This window comes from Stegodyphus dumicola, chromosome 3, assembly GCF_044657685.1.
Source record: "Stegodyphus dumicola isolate Sdum_Otavi_A_Nest chromosome 3, ASM4465768v1".
Taxonomy (NCBI): domain Eukaryota; kingdom Metazoa; phylum Arthropoda; class Arachnida; order Araneae; family Eresidae; genus Stegodyphus; species Stegodyphus dumicola.
Window position 1 is genome coordinate 121697737 of NC_140770.1, and position 27313 is coordinate 121725049.

A 27313-nucleotide genomic window follows, 5' to 3' on the forward strand; every position below is an offset into this window, starting at 1 on the left:
TGTGCATATCTGTGAAGATATGCACAAAACGCAATATGCACAAAACATCGTGTTAATGCCTCTACTTTTCGAATTATTGGACTTTTTACATTTTCTATCACTTTTGAATGACCCGGTACTTAAAAATATAATCAAAATACAATCAAGTACCATGATTTAGGTATTCACAATGAATATGAGGTTATAAGATATTTCTCCAGCCTTCTTAGCATATCTTCGTGGTGTAGCGGTCAGCACGCTTGACGCCTATTCGAGAGGTCCGTGGTTCGATTTCCGAGGGCAATGCCCATTTTTCGCGTCTTCTGCTTCGAAATATCCTAATAGCTCTACACTGACGCCCGAACTAAAAAAAAAGGTGGTGAATGATGTTTCTCCACCACCAGGATTTGGCGATTGAGTCTCTTAATCCCCAGTCGTCCTTTAAAAAGGGGAGTTTATAAGGTATTCTCCCGCCTTCTTAGCGTGCCTTCGTGGTGTAGCGGTCAGCACGCTCGTTGAGTATTCGAGAGGTCCGTGGTTCGATTCCCGGCGAGGGCATTGCTAATTTTTCACGTCTCCTACTTCGAAATAACCTCATAGCTCTACAAGGTTTCGCTTTTTATTTCTCGAACCTGTAATATCGCTGGACTTAAATCTTTAATTAAATCATACATAAAGTAGGGAAAACGCCAAACTTGGTTATCAAGGATGGTAAGGATGGTAAAGTTCTTACAGGAAAAGTTAGGTGGCAGCTCTCGCTTGCATGTTGCTTTGCAATTTGATTTATTTCTTTTAAAACGAGCTTGCATTTTAAGTTCCCCCCTTTTTTTTAATGGCATTTTTTTTTTTCAAAATTTATTCAATAAACAATGGGTACTTTAAGAAAATTTTCATGCAGATTAAGTGATCCTTCCCCAAAGAAAAATCCACACTAATAGCAACGAGTTTTTAAAAGGCAATTGTTAACTTTTCTTTCTAACGTGAGCGTGAAAAAAATGCGTATGGTATTCTTAAAGTTTCACACACCTGCTTTTCTCAACCATCTATGCAGCAGTTTCCTGAGCGAAAACATTAACAGCTTGCCTCAGGGCAACAATTATTTTCTCTTCGCTTCTGTTCACAATTGCAATGTGAAAGTGAGCCAGTAAATCGTCTGTTTTTTTTTTTTTTTTTTTTTTTTTTTTAATTATTATTATTATTATTATTTTTCTCTCTATTGCTTAGCTAAAACATTGAAGGGTTTGTTTTTAATACTTATTGAAGAAAATCAGGACATGTGACCAATGACTTGACAGTACCAATTAACCATTCATATGGGCTATAAGAAAGATTTCTCTACCTATTACGGGCTACTAGTAAAGCATAAAGTCTACAATAAAATAAATGAAATAACACAAATTCGTAAATGTTCCATTTATTCGAAAACGGCTTACATACTTCTTTATTCATATGATAATTTGAAAAATCTTAAAATTATTAGTGTGCTATAAAATATTTGTGATCTATGTATATAAAAAAACTAATTTAGTGTCTACTAATAAACCAACTCCCAATTAAGAGATTGTGTAGTATCTTCGATAATTTCTTGCAAGTAACAATACCCACTTTACTGTACTTCAAAGAACTACAGTGTCTCACATAAGTGATGGGACACTTGTGCTTTACAAAAGGAAACTGTTGTAAAATAAATTTAAAAAACATGTAAAAATTTTTTGTGGGTGTGTTTCATACTTAAATTTAGTAGCAATTATTACATAACATACATTTTCTCAAAATATTAAAATATTAATTTAATAAAAATGCAATTGCTTAGAACGGAGCAAAAAATGGCACAGATAAGTGATGGGACACTTACTTTTCCATCAAATATTTATCCAAAAATTTTACTTTTTAAAAGGTTTTAATATTTTGTTGGATTTCCTTTTACTTTTAAAACATGATTTAATCTTCTTGGGATGGATTCGAATAATTTTTTTGTGATTTCTGGAGTGATTTTACCCCATTCTTCTTGAAGCACCGATTTTAATTGTTGTTTTGAAGAAATGGTGTGTTTGCGAATTCTTGATTCCAATTCTTGCCAAATATTCTCTATGGGATTTAAGTCTGGAGATTGTGGTGGTGTTTTTATTATTTCAGGACAGTTATACAGCAGCCAGAGTCTAACGTTCAAAGCAGTGTGCTTGGAGTCATTGTACTGGTAGAATTTAAAATCGTTATGAAGGTTCAATTTTCGTGCTGAAGATTTCAAATTTTGATTTAAAATGTCAATATACTTGTACTGATCCATTATACTATCAATAAAAACAAGATTACCAACTCCAGAGGACGACATACAGTCCCATACCATGACTCCTCCTCCACCATGTTTTACTGTTGGCACCAAGTTCTGTTTGCGAAATTCTTTCCTGGGTTTTCTCCACATGAAGATTCTACCGTCAGAACCAAATATATTAAATTTACTCTCATCAGCAAATATAACTTCATTCCGGTAATCAGAATTCTTATTTATGTTGGATTTTGCGGAAGCCAGTCTGAGTTTTCTATTCTTTTCACTTACGAAAAATTTTTTTCTGGCTGCTCTACCGTGATATCCAGCAGATCGAATTAATCATCTAATAGTCTCAGGATTAACAATTACTCCATATAATACTCGTAAATCAGCAGCAACTTTAGGAGCACTCATTCTTGAATTTTTTTTAATATTTCGAACGATAATTCGCTCTATTCCATTGGATAGCTTTGATGGTCGGCCAAATCTTCTTTTATCCTGAATCATAGGATTCTTTTTATATCGTTTAATGATATTGAAAACTGTTGAATGACTCAAGTTAACTGTTTCAGCAGTTTCTCTAATAGATTTTCTACGTTCAATATGCAAATTAATAACTGATTTTCGAATTTCAGGCAAAGTGTCTTTTCGTTTAGCATTCATGGCTGCACAGAGCTAAAAAACACAAAAATTCCAAAACAAACTGGAGAGAAATACTGCAGACGATTTTATAAATTATTGCCAATTGCTTTTGAGTAAAAAATAAAACCCCCAAAAAATATTTTTATTGTAGTACGTAGTAGTATCTAATGTGTCCCATCACTTATGTGAGTCATTTTTTTGCTCCGTTTTAAACAATTGTATTTTTGTTAAATTCATATTTTAATATTTTGAGAAAATGTATGTTATGTAATAATTGTTACTAAATTTAAGTATGAAACACACCCACAAAAAATTTTTACATGTTTTTTTAATTTATTTTATTACAGTTTCCTTTTGTAAAACACAAGTGTCCCATCACTTTTGTGAGACACTGTATATTTTTACAGAAAATTCATCTTAATATTTTATATAAAATTTTAAATTACATTAATTATTTACAACAGCATGTATATTTCCAGATTATGGCAATAGCATATTTCTTAATTGTTATATCAAATCAATAAAAATATTAAGGTTGAAAAACTCTTTATCAAAATAATTTCGATTTTTCGAGAACATATTGGTCATTTCACGGGTTATTCCAATTGGGAGCAAAGATTTATTAAAGGAATAAATCATAATCATTCTTAATAACTAAATTAATGAATAAAAACTTAATTAATTATAATTAACCCAAAAGAATTCAAGCAGAAAAATTTAATTTAGGTAAACTACTTAAGAAATGTTTGTGACAAATACGTTCTTTATTAACATTTATACAATATGCACAATTCATGAAAAATATTTCTAACGTAATATGTTACGAATCGTAGAATTATTTGGACTCTTATCAGTTATGATTCATACGTGACCTAACAAATAATTTCTATTTATAATTTCGAACAGTAAGCGTTGACATGGTCTGTTGACCATTATTTTTTTAATTCTTTTATTATTGAACAGAATTTTTAAAACTGCAGCTTTGAAACTACATAGCAAAAATCCTACATTCGAAAACATGCGCAAATAATTTTTAACTCATTCTGTCTCCTACAAGTTTATTTAAAATCATACAAATTAATTTTGGCAATATTCAGATAACCTCTTGAATAAATTTCGTTTATAAATGAAGGTTTAATTCTCTGTTTTATAATATAAATAAATATTATTGTACTTTTAATAGTAAAAACAATTTTTTGCAGAATGAGTTTGAGTGATTTGTCAGCGTGTCAAAATATTACATTAAAAATTGTACGAAACGACATTCTTTAACTACCTCGGCCTTTCACTGATTTTTTTTTCAATGAAATTTCACCTATTTAAAATTATAAAAATTATTTTTTGAAACCACAACGTTCAATCGAGTCTTCTAAGACACAGTCTATTCGTTTTTCAACAATAAAAATATAATAAATAATTAACTTTGTAAGGATCTTAAGTTTTACTAACGTTTATTTTATTTTAAATCTTTACTATCACTTCTTATTTTCTACTTCCGGCCAGAATTATAAGCGTTAAGGTTTTTATGCAAAGTTTGTCTGGCGAACGCCAAGTATTTAAGTTGTGGCTTTTTGCCAAGCGAGAGAGAGGAAGCAGTGAGTTCGAAGCAGGCCGCTTACCTTAGAAGTTACGCAGTTGCTGTTTGCCTTCCAGGCCAGAGGTTTTAATCCTCTTGATAAATTTTAAAACGTATTGTAGTGTTCACAGTTCTCTGTACTACATACGCTTCCTGTTAATATAAGGCCAATCTTCCACGTTTATTAGTTTAAAGTTAAATTAGAGTTTAGTTTTATTTTTATACTTTTACGTTAGACCCCAAGTAGCGGGTCAGTGTATTCCGAAGTACGGAAGTCATTGTAAATAGAGAAAAATAAAGGGTTTAGTATACCCTTCTTGTGTATCCTGTTTACTTCCCACAGTTTTGAACATAGCTTTAGTAAGCTCTCTGTTCCGAGTCAGGTCCTTGCATGTTCCCGAAGAAGGTAAGAAGGAACATTGACCTTGATAGTGGCGCCCAACGAAGAAGAATAACCATGGCCGAGTTTCAAGAAGAACCTGTGCTGCCTGCAGAAACGGCTCAGAATCCAGAAATGCCAGCTGCCGCCCTGGAAGGATTTGGTTACATCGTCCAGACCATGCGCGCTTCGATGAAACCAGAAGCAACATTTAATGGAAACTCACCGGTAACCAGTTTTTTGGAAAAATTGGATGACCACTTCATGCTCTACCCCGTGCACGAGTTTCAAAAACTTATCTTAGCTACCAGCGCTTTGAGGGGCCAAGCGCTTAACTGGTTCAAATGTATAGGCAGAAGTCTCTTGGGTCAAGCAGAAAGTCCCACCTATACTTACGAGAATTTCAAGACTGCCCTACTAAAAGCCTTCCCTGTTGTAAGTGATCGTGCGAAATTAGAAACGGAACTTTTCAGTATATATCAACAAAGAATCGAAAACCTCTCAAGCTTTATTTTAAGAAAAATTCACGTTTTCAAACTCTTGTATGGAAACCGTCCGGATCCTGAAATAATTCAAGTGATTTTGCCGAGGTTACTGCCCCAAGTGTAAGACTTTATTGAATTAAGAAATCCGACTACACTGGAAAAGTTATTTGAGCTAGCAATCCAGTTTGAAAGTAGAAGAACGGCGGACGTCGAAAGAAGACGCCAATATCAACAGCGAAACCAATTTGGTACGCCAAGACTACAGCAAACTTAAACACACGGCTACGGAGGCAAAGCGAATCAGTGGGCAAGGAAACCCGAGCATTCAAAAACAGCCGGCGAACGTCGACAGTTCAATAGCAATCCAGAAAAAAAAAAAAAACTCAAGGCCAGGGGAAAAAGAAGGAAAGCACGGAAATGAAAAATAATTTAAACTAAAACGGATTTCTGCTGACGGGAGGGTGTGGAAATCCGAAGGCCACGAAAACCCCTCTTCCTACAAGTTAAATACAGTAATGGTGAAAAATCTGACTCTTCCGAAGATTGAAGTGTTGGTGAATAATATCCCAGCCACCGCACTCCTGGATACCGGCGCGCAGTGTTCCTGTGTGGCAGAAGATTTTTTTAGGACGTATTTTCGCAAATACCGCATATATTATTCGGATAATAGGACAGTGTTAGCGGCGCAAGGAGAACTATGTAAGTGCATAGGTAATGTACCTCTGTATATCCGTATCAAGGACGAACAAGTAAAGGTGATGTTTTTTATAGTAAAGAATCTGCAAGCACATATAATTTTAGGAATAGATTTTTTTTTCAGAAGCACAAGCTACGCTGGATTTTAATGAAGCGTCCCTTAAGCTGACAATGAAACCAGTTCGTACAGAAAAGCCTGAACCGCCGATGTTAAAACTTGACCACCTCCCTAATGACGAGCAAGGAAGAATCCGACAAGTGGTAAGTGAATTTGCTTCGTTATTTAGTGATATTCCAGGATTTACTCAGGTTACTAACCATAGTATTGACACCGGAGATGCAATGCCAGTTCGTCAAAAACCATACCGGTATGATAAGAATAAGGAAAAAATTATAGAATGGTATATTACCGATATGCTACGTAAAAAGATCATAACGCCCATCTCAAGTTGTTATGCTAACCCGGTGGTTTTATGTAAGAAAAATAATGACTATCCTTTGACGCATCCAAAAAGATGCAGATTCGCTATTGATTACCGTAAATTAAACTCCATAACTAAATATCCGGTATATCCGTTACCGATTATAGAAGAAATTCTAAGGAACATAAAATCAACCAAATTTATGACGACTTTAGACTTAACGACTGGTTATTTTCAAATAGGGGTTAGGCCTGAGGACGTGCCTAAGACTCCTTTTATAACCAAGTCTGGCACTTATGCATTTTTGCGTATGCCGTTTGGCCTTTCAGGGGCCCCGGCAACATTTCAGCGATGCATGGACATTGTGTTAAGACCTGTTCTTGGAAAGTCCACATTTATCTATTTAGACGATATCATTATTACTAGTGATAATCTCGACCAACATGTACAGGATTTAAGACAGGTGTTTTCTTTATTAAATGAGGCCGGTCTAAAAGTTAATGTCGAAAAGTGCAAATTTGCAGCCCCTGAATTAAAATATTTAGGTTACAAGATTCTCAGAAAGGAATAGAAACAGACGAATCAAAAATAATCGCTGTGCAAAAGTATCCGACTCCAAACACGGCAAAGAAGCTCTCTTCTTTTCTAGGACTTTGTTCATATTATAGGTCCTTTATAAAAAATTTTGCAGCTATTGCTGAACCATTGTTAAAATTAAAAAGGAAAAAGGCAAGATTCTCGTGGACGGCCGAAGCCAATAGTGCTTTCGAAAAATTAAAACAAGCATTAACGCAAGCCCCTGTGTTGAAATTTCCTGAAAAGGATGAGAATTTAGAAATTTCAGCGGATGCTTCGGATTATGCGGTAGGAGCGGTACTTTCGCAAAATCAGCAGCCCGTGGCATTTTTTAGCCGAACTTTAAATCAAACACAAAGAAACTATTCTGCGACCGAGAGAGAGGCACTTGCAGTTCTGTTAGCAGTGCAAAAGTTCCGAGTCTATTTTGGAAAGGCGCCGATAACAGTGTACTCTGATCATGCGGCGGTAACTAGATTGTACTGAGGGAAAAATTTATCCCCAAGGTTAATAAGATGGGCACTCAAGCTACAAGAATATAATCTGGTAATCAAGCATACCCCCGGAAAGGAAAATATCGTAGCAGATGCCCTATCAAGAATTAAAATAGACGAACAAGGTAATACCATAAAGGTGGCAATGCTTACAGCATGTACAATAAATTCCCGAGAAACTGTAATAACCGAACTGGGTAAGGATCCTGAGTTTGGAAGTATTTATGAGTATTTAAAGGATCCTGAAAATTTTAGCCACCAAGATATTGTGGCGATAAGAAATAGGGCGGCCCATTACGAACTAATAGATGGTCTATTATTTTATACAAAAACTACGAATTCCAACAACGAATTTCGACCTGTTATCCCAGCTAGTCTTAGATTAAATATCCTGCAGGAGCTCCATGACAGCCCTTTAGCTTCTCATGCTGGTATTCGAAAAACTATCCAACGCGTACGCGAGGCAGTCTACTTTCCTGAACTGCAAAAGTTAACAAGGGCGTATGTCCAGTCCGTCCGAACATGTCAAGCAGTTAATTATATTAATTTCCGCCCGGGCGGGTTTCTAAATAGTATTAAGTCCGAATTTTCAAATGAAATAATTGGCATCGATTTATTGGGCCCTTTCCCAAAAAGTCAGTTAAATAAAAGTCGCTATCTCCTTGTTATGGTTGATCATTTTAGTAAATGGACCGAAATTGTTCCCTTAAAACGAGCCTCCGCGAAATTAGTTACTGATTCTATTTTAAATAAATGTATTTTAAAATACGGGGCGCCCCTAAAAGTTATATCGGATAATGGTCCTCAATTTGTAAGTAATATATTTGAAGACATGTGCCAAAAACTGGACATACGTCATTTAAAAATGGTCCCGTATCGGCCGCAATCAAATATAGCGGAACGGGTCAATAGAAATATAGTGAAAATTATCCGTAGTTATGTTAAAAATTTTCATAAAAGCTGGGATAACTATGTCAATGAATTTGCTTTCGCCCTTAGGACCGCAAAACATGATACAACGGGCAAAACTCCTGCTGAGTTATTTCTAGGCAGAAAGATTATAACACCGTTAGATAAATTATTTTATGTGCAACAAAGAGCCCCAGAATTTAAAATGGGTGATATAGAAAAACTAATTAAAGAAGCAAAAAAAGAATACGGAAGTAGCACAAAGAAAACAAAAGCTGTATTACGACTTGAAACGACGGGGAGTAACTTATAAAGTAGGGGATGAAGTTTTAAAAATTAAGCATTCACTTTCTTCAGCACCAGAAGATAAAACTGCCAAATTTTTTCCACGATTTGAAGGACCATATGTTATAGAAAAAATAACTCACGCTGTAGTAGTGTTAAAAGCCAGAAATGGTGAAACCTGTTCCGCAAACATTGATCAAATCAAGCCCTACTTCGATCGTAATAAAATGCAAATATTTTCAGATCTTTTGCAGGATCCGGCACGGCAGACACCGCAGGCACAAGCTCCAGAGGTGGAAAAACGACAAGTACAAGGGCAAGCCAATAAGAGGCAGGAGCAAGTGAAAAGAAAATTTCCCCGCGGAAAAATTGAAGGGAGCAAGAAAAAGAAGCCGCTCCACCGTCCAGAAAAGAGAGTTCACGAACACCCCCAGAATGAAGAAGGGAGAAGGACGACGTATGTGAAGAGAACCAGGAGAAATGACGGCAACTATAACCCGGCTCTAAAACGGAAGATCTACTCATCCGACAGGACTCTCGGCAGTAAATGTCGCCGAACTGCGGAAGGGCCATCAGCGGCGGAGGAAAAGTTACAAGGAAAATTTGAACGGCCAGCAACGAGGTCCAAGCAGGAACACAACAGAAGTTTCCCGGTTCCGCCAAGACCAGCTGCCATCAAACGGCCAAGACCACAAGCAGAGGAGAAAAAGAAGGTATTCAAGGGTGACCGAAGTGGTGAAAAAAGGAAGCTTCCAGAGGAAGGCACTGAAGGGCGAGCCCGTACAAGAAGGAGGATAAATCAAACTACTATCTGCAATACCTTTAAAGACTGGGCCCAGAAAAGGATGTCCGAATATCACAAAGATAAGTAAAATTTTATGTTACTTTGCAAACTTAAGTTAATCTTTCATTCTTACTACAAGTGGCAGATTTCAAGAAGTTTTACCTCATGCGAGGTCTACTTTTATCGCCAAAAGGACGAGAAATGAGTTGTTACCGATTTTGGGTATTATGTTTTTCAATTACTAGCGCGTAAAACTAAAGTTGATGTATAATAGCTTTGTGTAAAGACTTAAATATTGTAAAAAGTTATTGTATAAATTTTATTTAAAACATTCTAGCAGGAAAGAAGTTTAGTCTCAAAGACTTTTTGAAATGTATTATTTCAATGTAGAAAGAATTGGCACTTGCTTTAAAAAGAATAGAAGTTAACAATATACTACTAATGTATGTTTTCAAATGTGTAAAATTAACGGCATGTTGATATGTTCTTATATACAATGTGAACTGTTATTTTAAATGTTAAGAAATACCGTGATATGGTAAAAGTGAATGTTAAAATTTTTTTTATTCGTGTGACTGTAAAAAGACTAAAGCATGGCGAATATGTGTTAAAGGTTGAATGATGTAGTTAGGCTCTCTGACGCTACACTTTAGAGTTAGCCACTTTTAGAATAGTAACTCAGGGTTTAGAGTTGAAATTAGGGTGTGTTAAGAGGTCTTGTTATGTTGAATTTTAACACGTTAGTGTTTTGATTGTAGGAGGAAGTGTGGAACACGTAGACAGAAACACATTCGTGTTTGGTGTTCTTTTACAACACATGTCAGAGAGCACGGGGAGAGACAATTAAAATAGTCATGAATGAAATAAGAATGTTAAGTGAAATATAATTATACATGTTACTTGCCATTTCATTGTGTAACATTTCATTAAACTAGTTTTCCTTCCAGATCTCTGGAAGGAACCAGAATTGAATAAAAGCTCCTGTTTAGATGCAGTACAGATGAAAAAAAAGTGTGTATCCTGGGAGCTGCTATTGTAAAAAAAAAAAATTTCTTTCTTTTAAATTTCTAGTTTCTAGGGAAAAATATTTGTAAAAGATTGGCCTCGAGTTAGATTCTAGAGCTAAAAGTTTTCAACAAGGTCGTTTTAGACCTCAGTTTCAAACTAATTAACTCTGGCGGGAAGTATGTAAGGATCTTAAGTTTTACTAACGTTTATTTTATTTTAAATCTTTACTATCACTTCTTATTTTCTACTTCCGGCCAGAATTATAAGCGTTAAGGTTTTTATGCAAAGTTTGTCTGGCGAACGCCAAGTATTTAAGTTGTGGCTTTTTGCCAAGCGAGAGAAAGGAAGCAGTGAGTTCGAAGCAGGCCGCTTACCTTAGAAGTTACGCAGTTGCTGTTTGCCTTCCAGGCCAGAGGTTTTAATCCTCTTGATAAATTTTAAAACGTATTGTAGTGTTCACAGTTCTCTGTACTACATACGCTTCCTGTTAATATAAGGCCAATCTTCCACGTTTATTAGTTTAAAGTTAAATTAGAGTTTAGTTTTATTTTTATACTTTTACGTTAGACCCCAAGTAGCGGGTCAGTGTATTCCGAAGTACGGAAGTCATTGTAAATAGAGAAAAATAAAGGGTTTAGTATACCCTTCTTGTGTATCCTGTTTACTTCCCACAGTTTTGAACATAGCTTTAGTAAGCTCTCTGTTCCGAGTCAGGTCCTTGCATGTTCCCGAAGAAGGTAAGAAGGAACATTGACCCTGATAACTTAATAACTAACACAACTTTTAAACATTTAAGAGAAATTAAAGAACATTATGCGACTAAAAATAAAGCCATATTCCCCAAAAAGATTTCTTTCAGTTTTAGACTATGAATGTCAAAAATGTTGACCTGCAGATGTTTTCTTTGAGCTTCGCAATGGAGCCAAATGGCTTTTAAACAGCAATGTGCTCCACATGAACAGATGGCAGAATAACAAGATGTCCATATTTCCATTCATCAAATAGTATGAAAATACCTTCAAGAAACGCATAAGAAAAGGGCGCATGTGGTATTTTGAAACGATAACAGTTTTTCTGAAAGATATTTTATGTATGCGCCATTTCGGTTTTTCATTAATATTACGAAACTTCCGTTTCATAAGATATGCAAGGCAAAAACATGAATAGAATGGAATTTTTTGTAAAATAAAGTAATCCAATATAAATCAGATTCTTTCATTATGATTTACACAACTCGTGACATCTTGATGCTTAAGTAAGAATTTAAATTGAAATGCTTTGACTTTTGGCACATGGCTTCCAGAAGTATTGAAACTTCCATTCTACTGTAAAAATAGTACACAAAAATTAAATTAGTAATTTTAATTTGCATTTTGAATAGTAGCCATAGGTACAGTATCATAAAGAAGCATTAAATGAGTTAAGAAATTATTTTTATATTAAAAAATAATAAATATGTTAGAAACATTTCTAAAAATTCAAATTTGACGCTCACACATATTTTTTTCGGGTGAGGGATTGATCACTATATGAAAATCACCCCAAAACATTGATAATTTAAAATGCAACCGCATTTTCATATCAGACAGGACTTCGGCAAAATGATTGAGCTTTCTATAGAACCTCTCCGCAGCTAAAGAGAGGCATTTTCAAGTTCAGATCAGCTTGTAATCCAATATAATTTAAAAAGCAGCCTTTTTCATTGAAACGTTTTTTGCAGACTTTCATATGATTCAGTGTCGCATTCTTGTTTTGTATGCAATCAGTTTAATCGTTTACAACAAGGATGTCGAATTTGCTGCTCATGGGCTACAAGCGGTCTGTGACTCATTTTTCTGCGACTTTCAGTTTACCCTGAGCAAGCAATGAAAAATATATAAGCATTATATATTTTTAAAAAAATGGAATTCACCTAATATCGAGGTCTATGTACATCCTCAAAGCAAATGCACAATCCTGAAAATAAAACTGTCAAGCTTTATTTGTATACTCCATTGCATGCTTTGAAAGTACAGATGTCGGCCGCATAACTCAGTTAGCTGTATTTTTTCTAGCTGGTGTTGCAGAATGCTAGGTTTCTGAGGAATTACACGATATTAAACCATTTACATGATACTGTAACTGGGGAGGATATAATATTTAGAACTGTTTGCGAATTTCTGGAAAACTATAATTTGCTCTGACCAAGCAGTTTTGTGTACAGACGGACGGAACTTCTACAATGACTGGAACAACTAATGGCGGCATAGCATATCTACAGAGACAGATAAATAAGTCTTGGGAAAGACTTAATTTCCATCATGTCCCCTGCATTATACACAAAAAAGTGTTATATTCAAAACCGATTAACATGGAAAATATTATGAAAGCGGCTAAAAAAATAATCAACTTAAGATCTGATGGCTTAAACCACCGAAAAGTTTCTGCTTTCTTAAAATATTTCGAATTCAAATACTTCTGGTCTTCTCTATTATACAGAAGTGCATTAGCTATCCTGCTGCACGATTCTCGAAATGTTCTCGCACTTGAGAATCGAAATTCATTGGTTTTAGTACATCAAAGACAAGAATATCGGCTTACTGACGGATCTTTTATGGTTATGAAATCTTGGTTTTATAGTAGATATTAAGAAATATTTATCAGATTTTAGTTTGAAACTTCAAAGAAAATATATAATGGTTATGAACATGAGTGATTAGGTTAAAAACATTCGTATACAAGCTAAAGTATACCTCCCTCTTAACCGGCCTGAATGGGACCAGGATTTAGCCGGTTAAGCGAAATTACGGTTAAAACGGATAATGAAAATAAATTATTTAATTTATGCAAATGTACTTTTTTATAGTTTTAGCAAGAGTGCAACACTGAAGTAAGCATTTACTAAATATGTCAATTTATTACAAAAGTTTTATATACTATTCAGTCATTTTTTTCTGAAAGCTATGGGAATTCGAGGAGTCGCTGCATGATTTCGCCATTTTTTTAAAAGCATCGCATCAATGGAGGAAGCCGATGCCTTATGTCCCACATAGTATAATGCCTTTTCCAATCCTTTTGCTTCAGCTATATGTGATATGAGGAGATCGCATTGCCATCGATGTCGGAATCATCCCCATCGCAAACCACATCAGCGACAGCTTCAATGATGTCGTCATCTGACAAAGTTTCTTGCTGAAGATCTCTGTCAGTGGTCAACCACCGCTCCACGTCCTCAACATCAACTTTTTAGCATCCGTCTAAGACATTTGAATGACGACACAATGTTGTTAATAGATAAGTCTGTCTCTTCAACTGCGGTGACTGCCTCTCCTTCTGCGGTTTTTGTAATTTTTTTGCTCACCTTTTGATTTTCGTACTTTAATTAAGACCGATTAAAGTGGAGATCCGGTTAAGTGGAAGCCGATTAAGAAGGAGTCTACTGTACTTCTTTAATACAGACTGTTTAAAAACATAGACCTGATACACTTTCCAGTTTGTGCTAAGTACAAAATATATTCAAGGGAACTAGATTTGTATAAAATGCGTGCCGAGGAGTTCCAGCGTTAGAAGACTGAATTTGAAGACAGGTTCCACCATACCAGATATATCTAAGATTAGCTCCTCCTGTTTTCTAGAAATTTAGAGCGAATCAAATATGAAAAAAAAAAAAAAATTCAGTGAAGTGAGTATCTTTCAATTTTACAAATACTTGGCTCACGGTTCCCAGATAACAAAAAATTTGCGTTGCACGATATTCCTGTTATCAACAGCATGTACGAATGTTAACAACTTTGCTCACCTATGAAAAGGAACATGTTCCCAGCGAGAATCAGGTTAACAAACATTCATATAACCTCTGTTTAGAACACCGATGATGCAACTACCTTACCTCCAGACACCGGAAATCTGGTTACAGGAAAAAGAGGAAGCGTAAAAAATAGGTATACATCTCCGGATTTCATTATATTCTTAATATATTTAAGAACGACAGTTTTAGCTAAGATTTTATTTATTTACTTAATTAAGTACATCATAAGCATGAAAACGGCTTCACTCTGTTGTAAGCTAATAATTATTCAGCTCACTTGACATATTAAATTCAAATGCCTGGTTTACAACGAATGAACTAACCACACCATGGAGGTAGGAAGTAAGGTTTATTTTATTCTTACCTCCATGAACAATAAAAACTAGCATAACAAACTCCTTTCGCGTTTAGTAGCTAGCCATTTTAAGCATTCATTGCTTTTTCACCACGATGGCTGAAATTAATATGTAGAGAATCACATGGGAATTTGTGAAAATTAAGAGAACAGAACAACTTAAAAATCCGGATTTTCTTTTGTCTAAAATCTCGATTCGATGAAGACGTCTTTCACATTCAAGATATATGACGTTCTACAGCGCACTAGATAACTTCGAGGAAACAAGCCAGTAATATCATTTGTTTACTAGCGTCCTCTTCGGAAGTTCTTAAATTCATTTTTAAAATTCACTTCGATAAATAATTAAGCAGTAACAAGTAATAAACACTTTAAAATATGACATATATATGAACTCCATTTGCCATTTGGTTAATATGTTTTCGAGAAGGAAAAACCAAATACTAAATAACAAAAGAAGCGGTCATCCACCAAAACTTTTACTGCGGGATCTTTTTTTTTTTTTTTTTTTTTTTTTTTATTTTTTATTTTTTTTTTTTATTTTGAAACATTTTATGAATTTGTTGCAAAACTTTCCGCAGAATTTAATGAAAGATTTGGCAAATCACTTTCTCTTGAAATAATCCAAAACATTGATAGATCAAACCGGATATAGTGCTCATTCGGCAAGAAAAGTATTTTTCCTATGAAAAGATAAAAACTCTCAAATTTTTATTAGCCAAAGCTTTAAGCTAAGTGGCTTTAAACTAAGTTTAAATCAAAACTAAGTGGATCCACATTATTATCTGCCATAAAAGAAACAAAGAACTGAGTGCAAAAAATTTAATAGAAAATTTGATAACATGAAATTCCATATCTGCTGCAAAACTAAGTAATTTAGTTTTATTGGCACTATAATAGCTCATGCAAAATATGTGAATATTTTTAAAGACAACTTGAAAACAACAGTCTGATAATTGGATATCAGGAACAATTTTGCATTACTTGATAACAACAATACTAAATATACCACTTTGAATATTCGTTTGTAACTGTTCTACAGTTTGTTGATAAAAAAATGTACAGTTGATTAAAAAAAAATAGCTCTTCAATCTCTTGGTTTAAATAGAACTGAATATAGTTTGAAAGAACTAAAGATATGAATTAAGACATACTGCATTTTATCAAAAGTCAAATAAAAAAATTGATGAAACCAAAATAGAATAATTTTTCCAGCAAAAGTTATAAAAAAATAATTTAGTTTACTGAATACCAAACATTTGCAATATAAAATAAGAATAGCCCACCAATTATTAGACTTTTTAGAAATTAAATGTTTTCGAGTCTTTTGGCAGTCTTTTCTGCGCATTCCGAAACTTAAGTGGATATTTTCTGCATTGATGTTTAATTTTTAATTTTTTTAAATTACTAAATTATTATTTGGATTATGTTTCAAACATAATGTTTAAGAAATAAGATTAAAATGCCCCTTAAAAAAATTCTAATTTAGCTTATAGCACAGTTGATAAGTGTCCTAACATTTTTTCAACTCACACTATTAATTTTGGAAAAAATGAAGCTTTGTTTGATCAACATTTAGTGCTAATTTAACGAGCATTTTATGAATATATTCAACAATATCTTGCATAATTAAATATAAGCCTTATATGCATTCAACAGAAATTCCAAGATATTATCGTCGTACAGCCAATTAATTTCATCTTTTAAAGATATTTGCATTAAGTACATCAATCATGTGTTGCTGAAAATGCAGCTAATTTTTTTTTTTTCCCCAAAGAATAGGCAACGAACCGCAGTTTTTCTTCTTTCTGTTATAAGCAGTGTAAAAAGACGTAACCTTGAGCTGAAATCTTGGCTGGAAAACCTTGAAGTTTTATTCTAATCTTCGTAATAATTACCCATTGTAATCCGCTCGGAAAAAGGATTAATCACCATTCTCGTTATCTATAATCTCTCTATTTAAAATATGATCTCTATAATTCATTTTTAAAAAAGGAAAGCGTTACAATCCAAGTAAAGCCGATTTATCTAGTCTCCTCAATTGAGAACTGGACTCATTTTCCCTGCAGTCTATTCAACGAAGAATTGTGATTCATGTATTCTAAAAAAAATTCCTGTGTTCACGTAAAATTTGAAAAGAAAGACAAAGGAGCGTAATTAAAATTAATACTATTTTAAGTAAGAGAATGTCGTCTTCTTAGTTAATTTAGCAAAGAATGGAATAGTTACTTGCTTTTAACTAATAACAGATGAACGTTTCTTTTCTTTTCTTTCTTCCTTCCCCCCCCCGCCCCCTTACAGGTTATTTTGCTTTTGATATCATTATGGGCATTCTACATCTGAAATGCTAATAATAGAAAAATTTTTAATTTGTTATACTTGCAAAATTCCACAAAGGTGAAGACATTGTGCATTTTATTGGCTTCACACGCACTGTGCATTTTATTGCATGTTTGAAGATATTTTATAAGATATAAAAATATCGTTTCTAAATCGCATCCAAATTGTAATATATATATGACATACGTACTCATAATGCATATATTAATAATACATATGCCATAATATATCACATATTATAATATACTATGGAATACAGTACGTAATATAGTGTCGAAAACATCTTTTGCTAATTATAATAATAATATACATGTTATGCGTTATTAGTTACATTAAGCATATTTTGCTGATTATAAAAGTAGCGCAATTATATATGCAAATTTTCAGTTCGGTAGGCTATATATCATATAATTGTTTACCAAAGACGAGTTAGTTATTTTTTAACTCCGCAGAAACGACTGGTGCAACTTTGGCGGGATCTCTGCCAATTTTCATTATTCACTGGTAGCCAACTTTCTTGGTGACAGGATAATACTTAAATACGCTTATATTTTACAGTGTGTGAATGCTGCATACATAAATAAAACCAAATAAAAGTGTAAATAATAAGATTCAGACTAATAGTCAAGAAGTCAGTATAAATTTGTATATATTTGATTTTGTATATAGGTACCATAATTTTACTTTTTTGACATTTCGACATAAAGCTGTAGCTCCTTAGTGAAGGTGGTTTTCCAGATTTTCCACACCAACTGTTTAATAGTTAAGTATCAAAAATCATTAAAAATATGACTTTCGTTCCATGCCAGTGTTCAGTTCATGGAAAGATAAATATTTGAAATTCGGTTAATGGGAAATTAAATAAAACATTAATCATAGTAATCAATTCACTGAAGCATATACTTCCAATTTCTTGAAGATTTTGAGCAGCAGTAAAAGATTTTTCGCCCTATAGCTAAAATTTCTCACAGAAACATTCTCTGTAGAAGCTTTTCAACAAACAAGCAGTAGTTCTTGCTTCGTCAAGTAAAATTGAAGAAACTTGGCTATCGACGTGTGTCTCATCGATACTTTGAAACAGTTATGTATTCTATAAATTAAACTTTCTCAGTTTCTTTAGAAGAAAAAACGTTCTGAAATAGTTCTCTTTTTTTTTTTTTTTTTTTTTTTTTAGAAAACTAATGCGTAATAAAAAACAACCGATATATAACGGAACATCGATACTCCTAAGCATCGGGAACGTCGCCATGATGGATAAGAAAACAGGCGGATAATGGAATCTCTTCTCATCATCACCATGAATTTCAGATACGGGCAGTCGATAATGAAGATTCACTTTTAGCATATGTATACTGCGCACAAAAATCAAAATTCGAACTGAGAATCGGCTCCTTATCATTATAGCTTCTCATCTTGTTTATTATCATGGGTTAAAAAAATGTATACAGTAAATATCAAATACCTTTCTCATTCTGAAATATTTATTTGAAGTTTCATGTCCTGTCATTTATCAAGTTTAAAACTATCTCGTAAATCATTCATAAAGAATGACATCCCGTGCTTAACAGACATACTAGTTACTTTTGGTGGACAAATTTTCAGTGTAGTTTTATTTGACATTACAATCTAATACAGCATTTTAATATAGCATTTAATACAGCATAATCTTAATACAGCATTTTAAAATCATTCATATACCGTGACAAAACAATCATATTCTATTGTACAAGTCTTTTTAAAACTGCGATTCTTTTTTGTGTATAACGTCTTTTAAAATTAATATCATTTGTTTATTTTTCTTACCATCCTTTTTGTATTATTATTTATTTACCATGTATTCTTTCTGCCTATCGCATTTTAAGTGGTTGATGGATGATAGGAGACGAGTAAAGGAGCGACAGTTAATAATGTAATTTTCACTGTATTATCTTCATAGATGTATTGTAAGTACAACATAATTATCCATATTATTTAACATGAATAATCCACTCTCATGGATCCGTTAACTTTGACCAATTCAGCTTAAGTAAAGGATCTCATAAAGGATATAAATTTTCGAGCATTTCAATATTTAGTCGCCCCCCTTATTTTGAGTTTTTTGTAAATTATAATTAAGCCTATAAATTTTATTTTAGATTTCAAACAAGCAACATTTTAATAAGGTATGGAAAATTTACAAGAGCTATAGTATTTTATTATATTTAAAAGTGAAACTTTTTTTTGGAGGGGAAAGATTTATCTTCCAAAAAATTCTTGAAAAACATCAGGCTTAGTTCCCATTCTTAAAAAATTTACCTTCTTATTTCTTTTATCTTCTGTTTTATCCAGGTCAAATATGCGTTTAGGAACTATAAGTCGATTCAGCGTTTAGCATCTAAAAAATTTCATATAAATGATGAACTTACCCAAAAGAAAAAAAAAAAAAAAGAGGATGTATTTGAAAGTACGCGGAAATTTAAAATGTACTTAAAATCAACTCATGCCGGAATTTGGATTTTAAGAAAATCGATAAAATTTAAAGGATTTATTGTTAGATGGCGCACTTGATTTACAGAAAGGAAACATACAATCACGGCAGATATTTTTCTTCCAAAACCCATCGTTTTAACCCTGTCGTATTTAGTTCATCAAAAATTCATAGCTGTTTGATCAAATTCCCCCCCCATAGCAAAGAAGTAGGGAATTTTCATATAGATGCTGGCAACGATTCGCCAAGACCGTCAGATCCCGGCATTTTGATGAAGGTTGCATTCTTTCTCATGTAAGCTGAACTTCATAAGGGTTCCATGCAACTTTGTGTCTTTATGTCGAGGAACAATTTGTGTCGTGGCGAAAAACAGCGAAGTTGGAAAAAGGTACGAGCACCTTTTCACAAATTGACCGCGCCAGTCAGATCAGCACCGGTTCTGTATACAATGATGCAATAGCTACGGCAGAAAATACAAAGGAAATGAGTAAACGCTTTAATTTCTGATGAAAGTAGCTGACTGAAATCTGCATCTACGATTTAAGGATAAAATTAGTTCAAAAACGCTTTTATTTAAGATAATTTGCAAATAAAACGCTGATTTTTGTTGTTTGATTTCTAAATTAATATGGTTTTATTTACTCAAATTTATTTTTAGAATTTTTCAGCACGCACAAAGCAATCGTTTATCTGTTGCCCATTCATAACGTTTTCGTAGATTAATAATTTTTTTTAAGTTTTTCTTATTAGCCCAAAGGAGAAATTTGCCCAGGAGGGCTATCAGTTTAGTTCTGGCGTTTTTTGCCTCGTCCACTATAGAACGGCGTTTCACTTTTCAAATTGTTGCCACCAAATATTAGAACCCTGCATTACATTTAAAGAAATTAAATAATGAAGAATCTGATCTGCATGAATGTTTGTATGTTTCTCGCATTATGAAAAAACAACGCTACCTAGAGACAGCAAATTCTGAATAACGTAGCCCTACACTCGAATGTGGGCATATGGAAGCCCAAATTTGGAATTCAAAATTTGTTTTATTATCTATTTCATATTTTTAAAACTTCAGATTTTTTGATTAACGATTTCAAAGCGAGCAATGTCAACACTATACGAAAGAAAAGAAAAAAAAAAAAAAAAAAAACTCCAGTGCGCGAGATTGTGTATCTGAAATTCTAAAGATATGCTCTTTTCTAAATATTTTGTGATACTGCTGTTGAATTTAATTTCACGGTTTAAGTGCGAAGAACGATATTTAACAAATAAAAGTAACACACAAAACGGTTAAAAAAACGCCTCTTTGGACGTAATATAAAATTTGAAAGCTTTCAGACCTTTTTCCTTTTTTTTCCCTCTTTTTAAAACTATTTTTCTTTTACTTAATGTTTTTTTCTATGGAAAGACAAACACATAATAAACCACTTTTATTCAATATGATCCCATTAGCTTGACTAATAAATATCAAAAGCAATCCTTGTGATAACTTTTACTCGGCTCATTATTCAGTTAGATTCAGTAGCTCACATTTGTTTTCAGACACTTGTGTTTTTCAGTTTTATTAGCAAATATGAGTTATTAAATATTACCAAAATGACTTTATTTTTCTTCATATGATCATTGAAAGTGATTTTTTTCAACCAACTTGTTTTGAAAAAAGCTATTCAAAATATTTTGGTAATAATAATGATAATCATAATCATAATCATAATTTGTTCAAAGCATTTTCGAAAGCGAAAATGTATTCGGAGGTATTCTCCCGGAAGTAATTGGAGACTTTGAATAAGCAGTTTATAAGAAGATAAAAATAGCGGGACAGTATTTCGTTAGACATTTCTTTAGCTAAGGTTACACTTTTCATACATTTAGCATGGATTTAAGTAATGTTTTCGTGTAAGAATGCTCCATTTCTTCTAGTCCTACGTAAGAATTGCTTTTATTTGAGCTTTCGAAGAAGTATCGTGTTCCCTTATTCCTTTCTCCAACCCACTCCATAGGTTTTTTATGTCCGAAGAATATGGAGAAATTTTGATAACTTTCGGATACTTGCATAATAACCACATGCGAACATTTAGGGCTGTGGATATTTTCTTTGTTTTCTTGTTGACGAAGAAGTCTTTCTTGCTAATCGCCCATTTTTTAATGTGTCCTAAATGACTCTTCAAAAATTTCAGGGTTAACTTTTATTGCATACCGTTCTTCTAAATCTGTTGACCATTTTACAGTACTAAATTTTGGATATTGTTTGATTTTTCGTAGGATAAATCTGCGATTCCTTAATGTTAGCACCGAATTATTATGTGTTTGCCCCAATTATTATATGAGTTACTGTTTAACATTTTTTTTAACAAATTACTTTATTACAAGAAATGTTTTGATGATATTTATTTTACAGCAATCAATATTTAAAACAGAGGGAAAATAATACATTTGAAAAACATTTGTTTCAATATTTACGCAAACAAATTTCAAAAATGCACGTGTCCAAAAACAAATGTGAGCCACTGTATTATAGAGAATAATATTTTAGCTCTAAAACTTCGATTTATGAATCGATTATTTATTCTGTTTGATTTCTCATAAATTTGAAAAATTCTTAAAATACACTTTTAGAGACGGTTAACTGCCTTAGGCTATAGGAAAATTTAATTTTTCTACGGTTTGGCTCGCAGTAATTCATTAATTTCTCGCTAGCGTCCAAAAACATCTCATGGAAACGTAAGTATTTTATGGAATTCTAGCCGAGAAAACTGCCGAGAAACTACAATAGCGATTCTCAAAGACTATAGAGCTATACATCAGTGTGCTTTGATATTGCGAATTTATGTCATAAATTAAACAAAATTACTTTTATTATCATAAGAAAATTAACAGTAAATTTAAAGTAAAGGGTCGCGAACAGAATCCTACTGGATATAACATACCTTGATTTAATATTTCTGGGAAACTCTGCCCTAGAAAGCTTTGATACAGAAATTCTAAAATATTCGTACGTTTTAATGCAAACACTATATTTAAACTTATTAAATATTCATGGTTCACGTAAAAAAATCAATAATACTTTAAATATTGGTACTTACGTATTAAACATAACCAACTTAGTAGAAGTCGCCAAAATTTCAGAATCTGCCAACTATGACAACCATGCGCATAACCATTCTTCCAGCAACCATGTTCATAACAATCCTTCAGTCAAACCATTTTCGTATGCGTTCTTTGCTGTTGCATTCCAAGTTCCAACAATTTTTTATAAGCAAATCGTGAATTTTTTCCCCCTTAGTTTAAAAATATGAGTTTGTGGCTTTTGCCAGCAGTGTAACATACCGCGGTAAAATTTCTGCAGGCTATAGAATTTTCAGGAAATTTTTAAGAGTTGATGTTTTTTTAAGCGAAAACAGATCGCTGTGTACTTCGAGAGAAGATTAGCGGAAAAACATGACAGAAAGATTTGAAGAAGAATGTAAGCGTGTAGAGACATTAGGATTTTCTTGGAAGCAAGAGAGGTGAAAAATTAGCAACCGCCTTCGCCGGGAATCGAACCACGGACCTCTGGAATACCGTTACACCACGAAGGCACGCTAGGGAAGTGGGAGAAATATCTTATATACTCCCCTTTTTAAAGGGTGACTAGGGTTTTAGGGGACCTAGTCGCCAAATCCTGAGTGCGGAGAATCATCATTCATAACCCTTTTAGTTCGGGCGTCACTGTAGAGACATTAGGGTTTTTTTTTTTTTTTTTTTTTTTTTTTTGAAAGCAGACAAGATGAAAAATAGCAAACCGCCTTCGCCGGGAATCGAACCACGGACCTCTGGAATACAGGCCCAGCGTGCTACCGTTACACCACGAAGGCACGCTAGGGAAGTGGGAGAAATACCTTATAAGCGTTTCATTTCTTTAACACATTACGTAATCATTATTTAATAATTTAAATTTGTATTTTAAATTGCTGAAGTGTGTTTTCTTTTCATATGTTGATAATGTTTACCGACTTACGAGAAATATCGATAGTTAGGAAATCTTTCTAAAGAAAGGTGAGAAAAACCACCAACTTGCACTCGATAAGTAAATTTTTACCTTTTTATTTGTAAAAAATTGGCAAATTGCGACGAGGTGATTGCGTTAATATGTATGTACCCAAATATTTAATACAAGTATCATGAGAATGATGTGCATTTAAAGTTACGAATTGACCAAAAGAACGGAACGAAAACCGTTCTTTTGCGCTGTTCATTATTAAAAAAAAAGTATTACTTTTTTAAATATTTAATATGATGATAAAGAATTATATAACATGCGTGCTTTAAACGATATTAGCTAACTGAACCATAGACTTGCCCAATCAGCTCATAATTTTAAATCATCAATATTATTTCAAGAGTCAATTCATAGCTTTAAAATACAGTGAATTAAGTGACTGCATTTTAAAGCTATGAATTGACTGGGAAAAAAAAACCTTGCTTTCCTCTAAACATCGGTAAGAATGGAATTTTTTATAAATGAAAATATAAAATATATTTATAATTTATGAATAGTGTAAAGAATTTCATTTTCTTATAAATTTTAATAAACATAGGATCAAAGTAAAACACGGAATCGTCTGTTATTTAAACGGAAAATTCAACCTTGGGAAACTTTTGTTGCCAGTTAACGAAATAGCGTAACAAAGTTATAATGATCAAAAGCTTAATTTACATTTATTAAGAAGGTGCTTAAAAGAAGTTTTACAATCATTTAATTGAAAAATCATAAATTTCGGCCGCATGCGCACTCAACTTTGAAGGCCTATTATATAAAACACTAACTCTACATAAAATTACACCATCACTTTATACTAAACACTAATACTATAGATGCATTAACAGTATTATAATTATATAAAACTGCATATTATAGTTCTATAATATAATTTTGCTACAATATTAAATATTGTAATTCTATACTATCTGTTAAGTGCTATAATTCTGTAACATAGTATCCATAGTAATATAATTTTCTATTAAACACTAATTCTATACCTGCAACAAAATTATATAAACAAAGGGAGTAGGTTTAATTGAAGGCAATAAATAAACAAATCTTACGGGATTCAAAACTAAAAATGTTTAAGCATATTTCATAAATGGCCTAAAAACACTAATCCCAGCGTTAAAAGCCAGTCGGCTTGCAATTCTTTTAAAAATTTAAAGGGCCAATCACCTCTCTGCAAAACTAGAAGAATCTTACTAAATGTCAATATTCAATTAGCGTGATTCCGAATTCTTGCTCGACTTGCTCGTCCGATTCAATGAGGACAACTTCAGCGGCTGGAAACTGACCGTAAATTTACCGGAAGTGGTAGGTCATAATACCAATAATTGCGGAAAAATCTGTAACGAGGAACGGTTAATACCCGAAGATAAGATTTTTACAAGGAAGGTAAAACTAAAAAAAGAAAATTTTACAATTGAGGGCCAGTAGCAACACAGCGCGAATGAAAATAAGACCTCAATTATAGTTCCACCGGCGTAAACACAGTAAAATTTAATCATAATCCATATAAAATGAAACTTCGCAGCTGAAAATATATATATTAGGTATAAAATAAATGTAGAATTTCATTTTCGCAAACATTGTTTAATAATTCGAACAATTATGCCATTTAATTCTGCCATCATTCTTCACAACTTTAAAAATTCGACATATACTTTTAATAAATTAGTTAAAAAAATATAGCTACACAAACAACTTGTGTTTATAAATACGCTAATGTTTACACATTTTTATTTACTGGGTTTACTCCAAAAACCTAATAGCATAATTAGCTAGTTCTTGAAGTTCTGTTCTTTTTTGGAAAAACTTTTGCACTCAATATATTTTAAACAGGAATTCCAAACTTGATTCAATTTTATTTCTATACCTTTATATTACGTGAAATAAAGTATTTACGGATACAAAATACAGTCAGACTATGTTATATTTGTGAAAATAAAAAAAATATTACCTTAAATTTGGTACAGAAAAATCCAAATACATTACGTTTTGTTGGTAATTATTTTAAATTAATACCGCGAAAGGAAACTGTGGATATTTTCTCATATTAAACATTCATTAAGGCTGCAGAAAAATATTTATTATTAAAATTATTTTTCTTATATATAAATATCTAGGTATCACATTCTTTTGGTTACCTGTGCCTTAACAAATTAGCTTAGTTTTAGTTACTTTATTTTTAATTTACCGCTAAAAACATCGAGATTAATTTAATTTTTGCATATGTAATACCTAACGTTTTAATATATATGCACATATTCTAAAGCTGTTTTCTCCAAATGCATTCATATACAAATCCTTGTGATTTGTATATGAATAAATCCTAGCCTTAGAGGTGTATTATGATTTCTACAAGAAATTCTAATTCATCATTGTATGAATTTTCCAAAATTAATTTTGAAATGTTTCTGTACTTTTTATTTTCTATTATCAAAACACTGGAATCCTACCTCAGTGATGGCAAAAGAAATTACAAATTTGATTAAAATATCTACGTAATTTATTTTCCAAAGTCGGAAAATTAAGTTCAGGTTAATTGAAAAATGCCGAAATTTAAAATTCCACATTATTTTATTTCACATTTGTATTCTGTCTTGTACTATAATTAAATAAATATAAAGTATGATAAAATTATTGCCAAAAAATAAGCAAAAATATATACAATGAGGAAAAAACATTTTTAGTTCGCATTTTTTATATAAAGTTTATGTAAGCCCAATCGTTTTTTCTTAAACAATCTTAAGAAAATCTTGCAAATACAACCAATAGCAGACTAAATTATCGTTCACTTCGCTTCTAAAGTTATCCTGTAACAAAACTAAATAGATATAATATGACGGAAATTATAACCAAAAATATACAATTTGCTCTTTCGGAATTTATGCATAATTTGGATACAAAATGATACCTGGAATATGTTTATGCATTGTGTAAAACACTGAGATAATTTCTTAGATAATAATTATTGAAGCAATCTCCTCTAAAATAAAAATACGGAAATAAACTTACTTTTTTTCCACCGCCACCAAACTAGCACTGTACTTAATCCAGCGACCACCAGAGTCACGATAATTGTGGCCACAATAATACCCGCTACCCCGCCAGCCGGGTAACAAGTATCTTGGGCAGCAGAGGATCCAAACAAGGAAGATGTCAATAATATCCATAACAGTCTATGAAGAAGATACATGTCTTGTCCCTTTCACATCGGCAAAACAGCGGATATTCTCAAAACATGTCGGGCGTTCGTAGATCATTGCACCTGTAGGATTCGGCAGGTGTATACCCGACAGCCATATCGCCGCCTTTGGAGCGTACGTTTGTAAACAATGCCCTTACACTTGCGTATACTCGGAATTAGTGATTATGATGTAAAAGAAAGGAAAGATTTAATCGCAAGGAAAAAAAACAAAAGCAGGTTCCTTATTTTCACCATTGCGCTAGGTGACTGAGAAACCGAGATCAAACATCGAGGGAAAACACTAGCTGGACGAGTAGTTGAGAGTTATTTCATTGCTAACCCCCCCCCCTTCACGTTTACACACACGCTCTACTAGAGCAAAGGCTTTTCCCATTGGCTGGTAGTTCAGGTTGGGTGGCTTAAGGATTCTTTGCGCACGAGGTTGGAAAAACTCGACGTTTAAAACACATGCTTCGGGGTGCAAAGGGAAAGAAATAACCGGAGAGACATCACGCATGAAAAATGTTTTGAAGCCTCTATAAGTGGGCATATTCAAACAAAACAAAAACTTTCTGTTATTATTACTATTATTCTGGTAGTATTTCTGGCACGGCTATTAATTTGAATGACGGTTCAACAAAAATTTAACGAT

The 27313-nt window shown here is 33.0% G+C and overlaps 2 protein-coding genes and 1 non-coding gene across 4 annotated transcripts in view; 1 reads left to right on the top strand and 2 right to left on the bottom strand.

Moving 5' to 3' along the window:
- Window positions 1–27002, bottom strand: part of LOC118199314 (uncharacterized) — a 135227-nt gene extending 108225 nt beyond the window's left edge. The window contains exon 1 of one of the 2 annotated variants that reach the window (XM_085813253.1): window positions 26490–27002. In XM_085813253.1, the coding sequence (XP_085669379.1) occupies window positions 26490–26670 (181 nt within the window). In that variant the 5' untranslated portion in view covers window positions 26671–27002. The remainder of the gene's footprint in view (window positions 1–26489) is intronic. The other variant, XM_085813252.1, reaches the window with a different exon arrangement.
- Window positions 1–27313, top strand: part of bwa (alkaline ceramidase) — a 188647-nt gene that overhangs the window by 26292 nt on the left and 135042 nt on the right. The gene's annotated exons all lie outside the window — the stretch shown is intronic.
- On the bottom strand, window positions 23230–23301 carry TRNAT-UGU (transfer RNA threonine (anticodon UGU)). Its single transcript has one exon. It is a non-coding gene; the product is annotated as a tRNA-Thr (tRNA).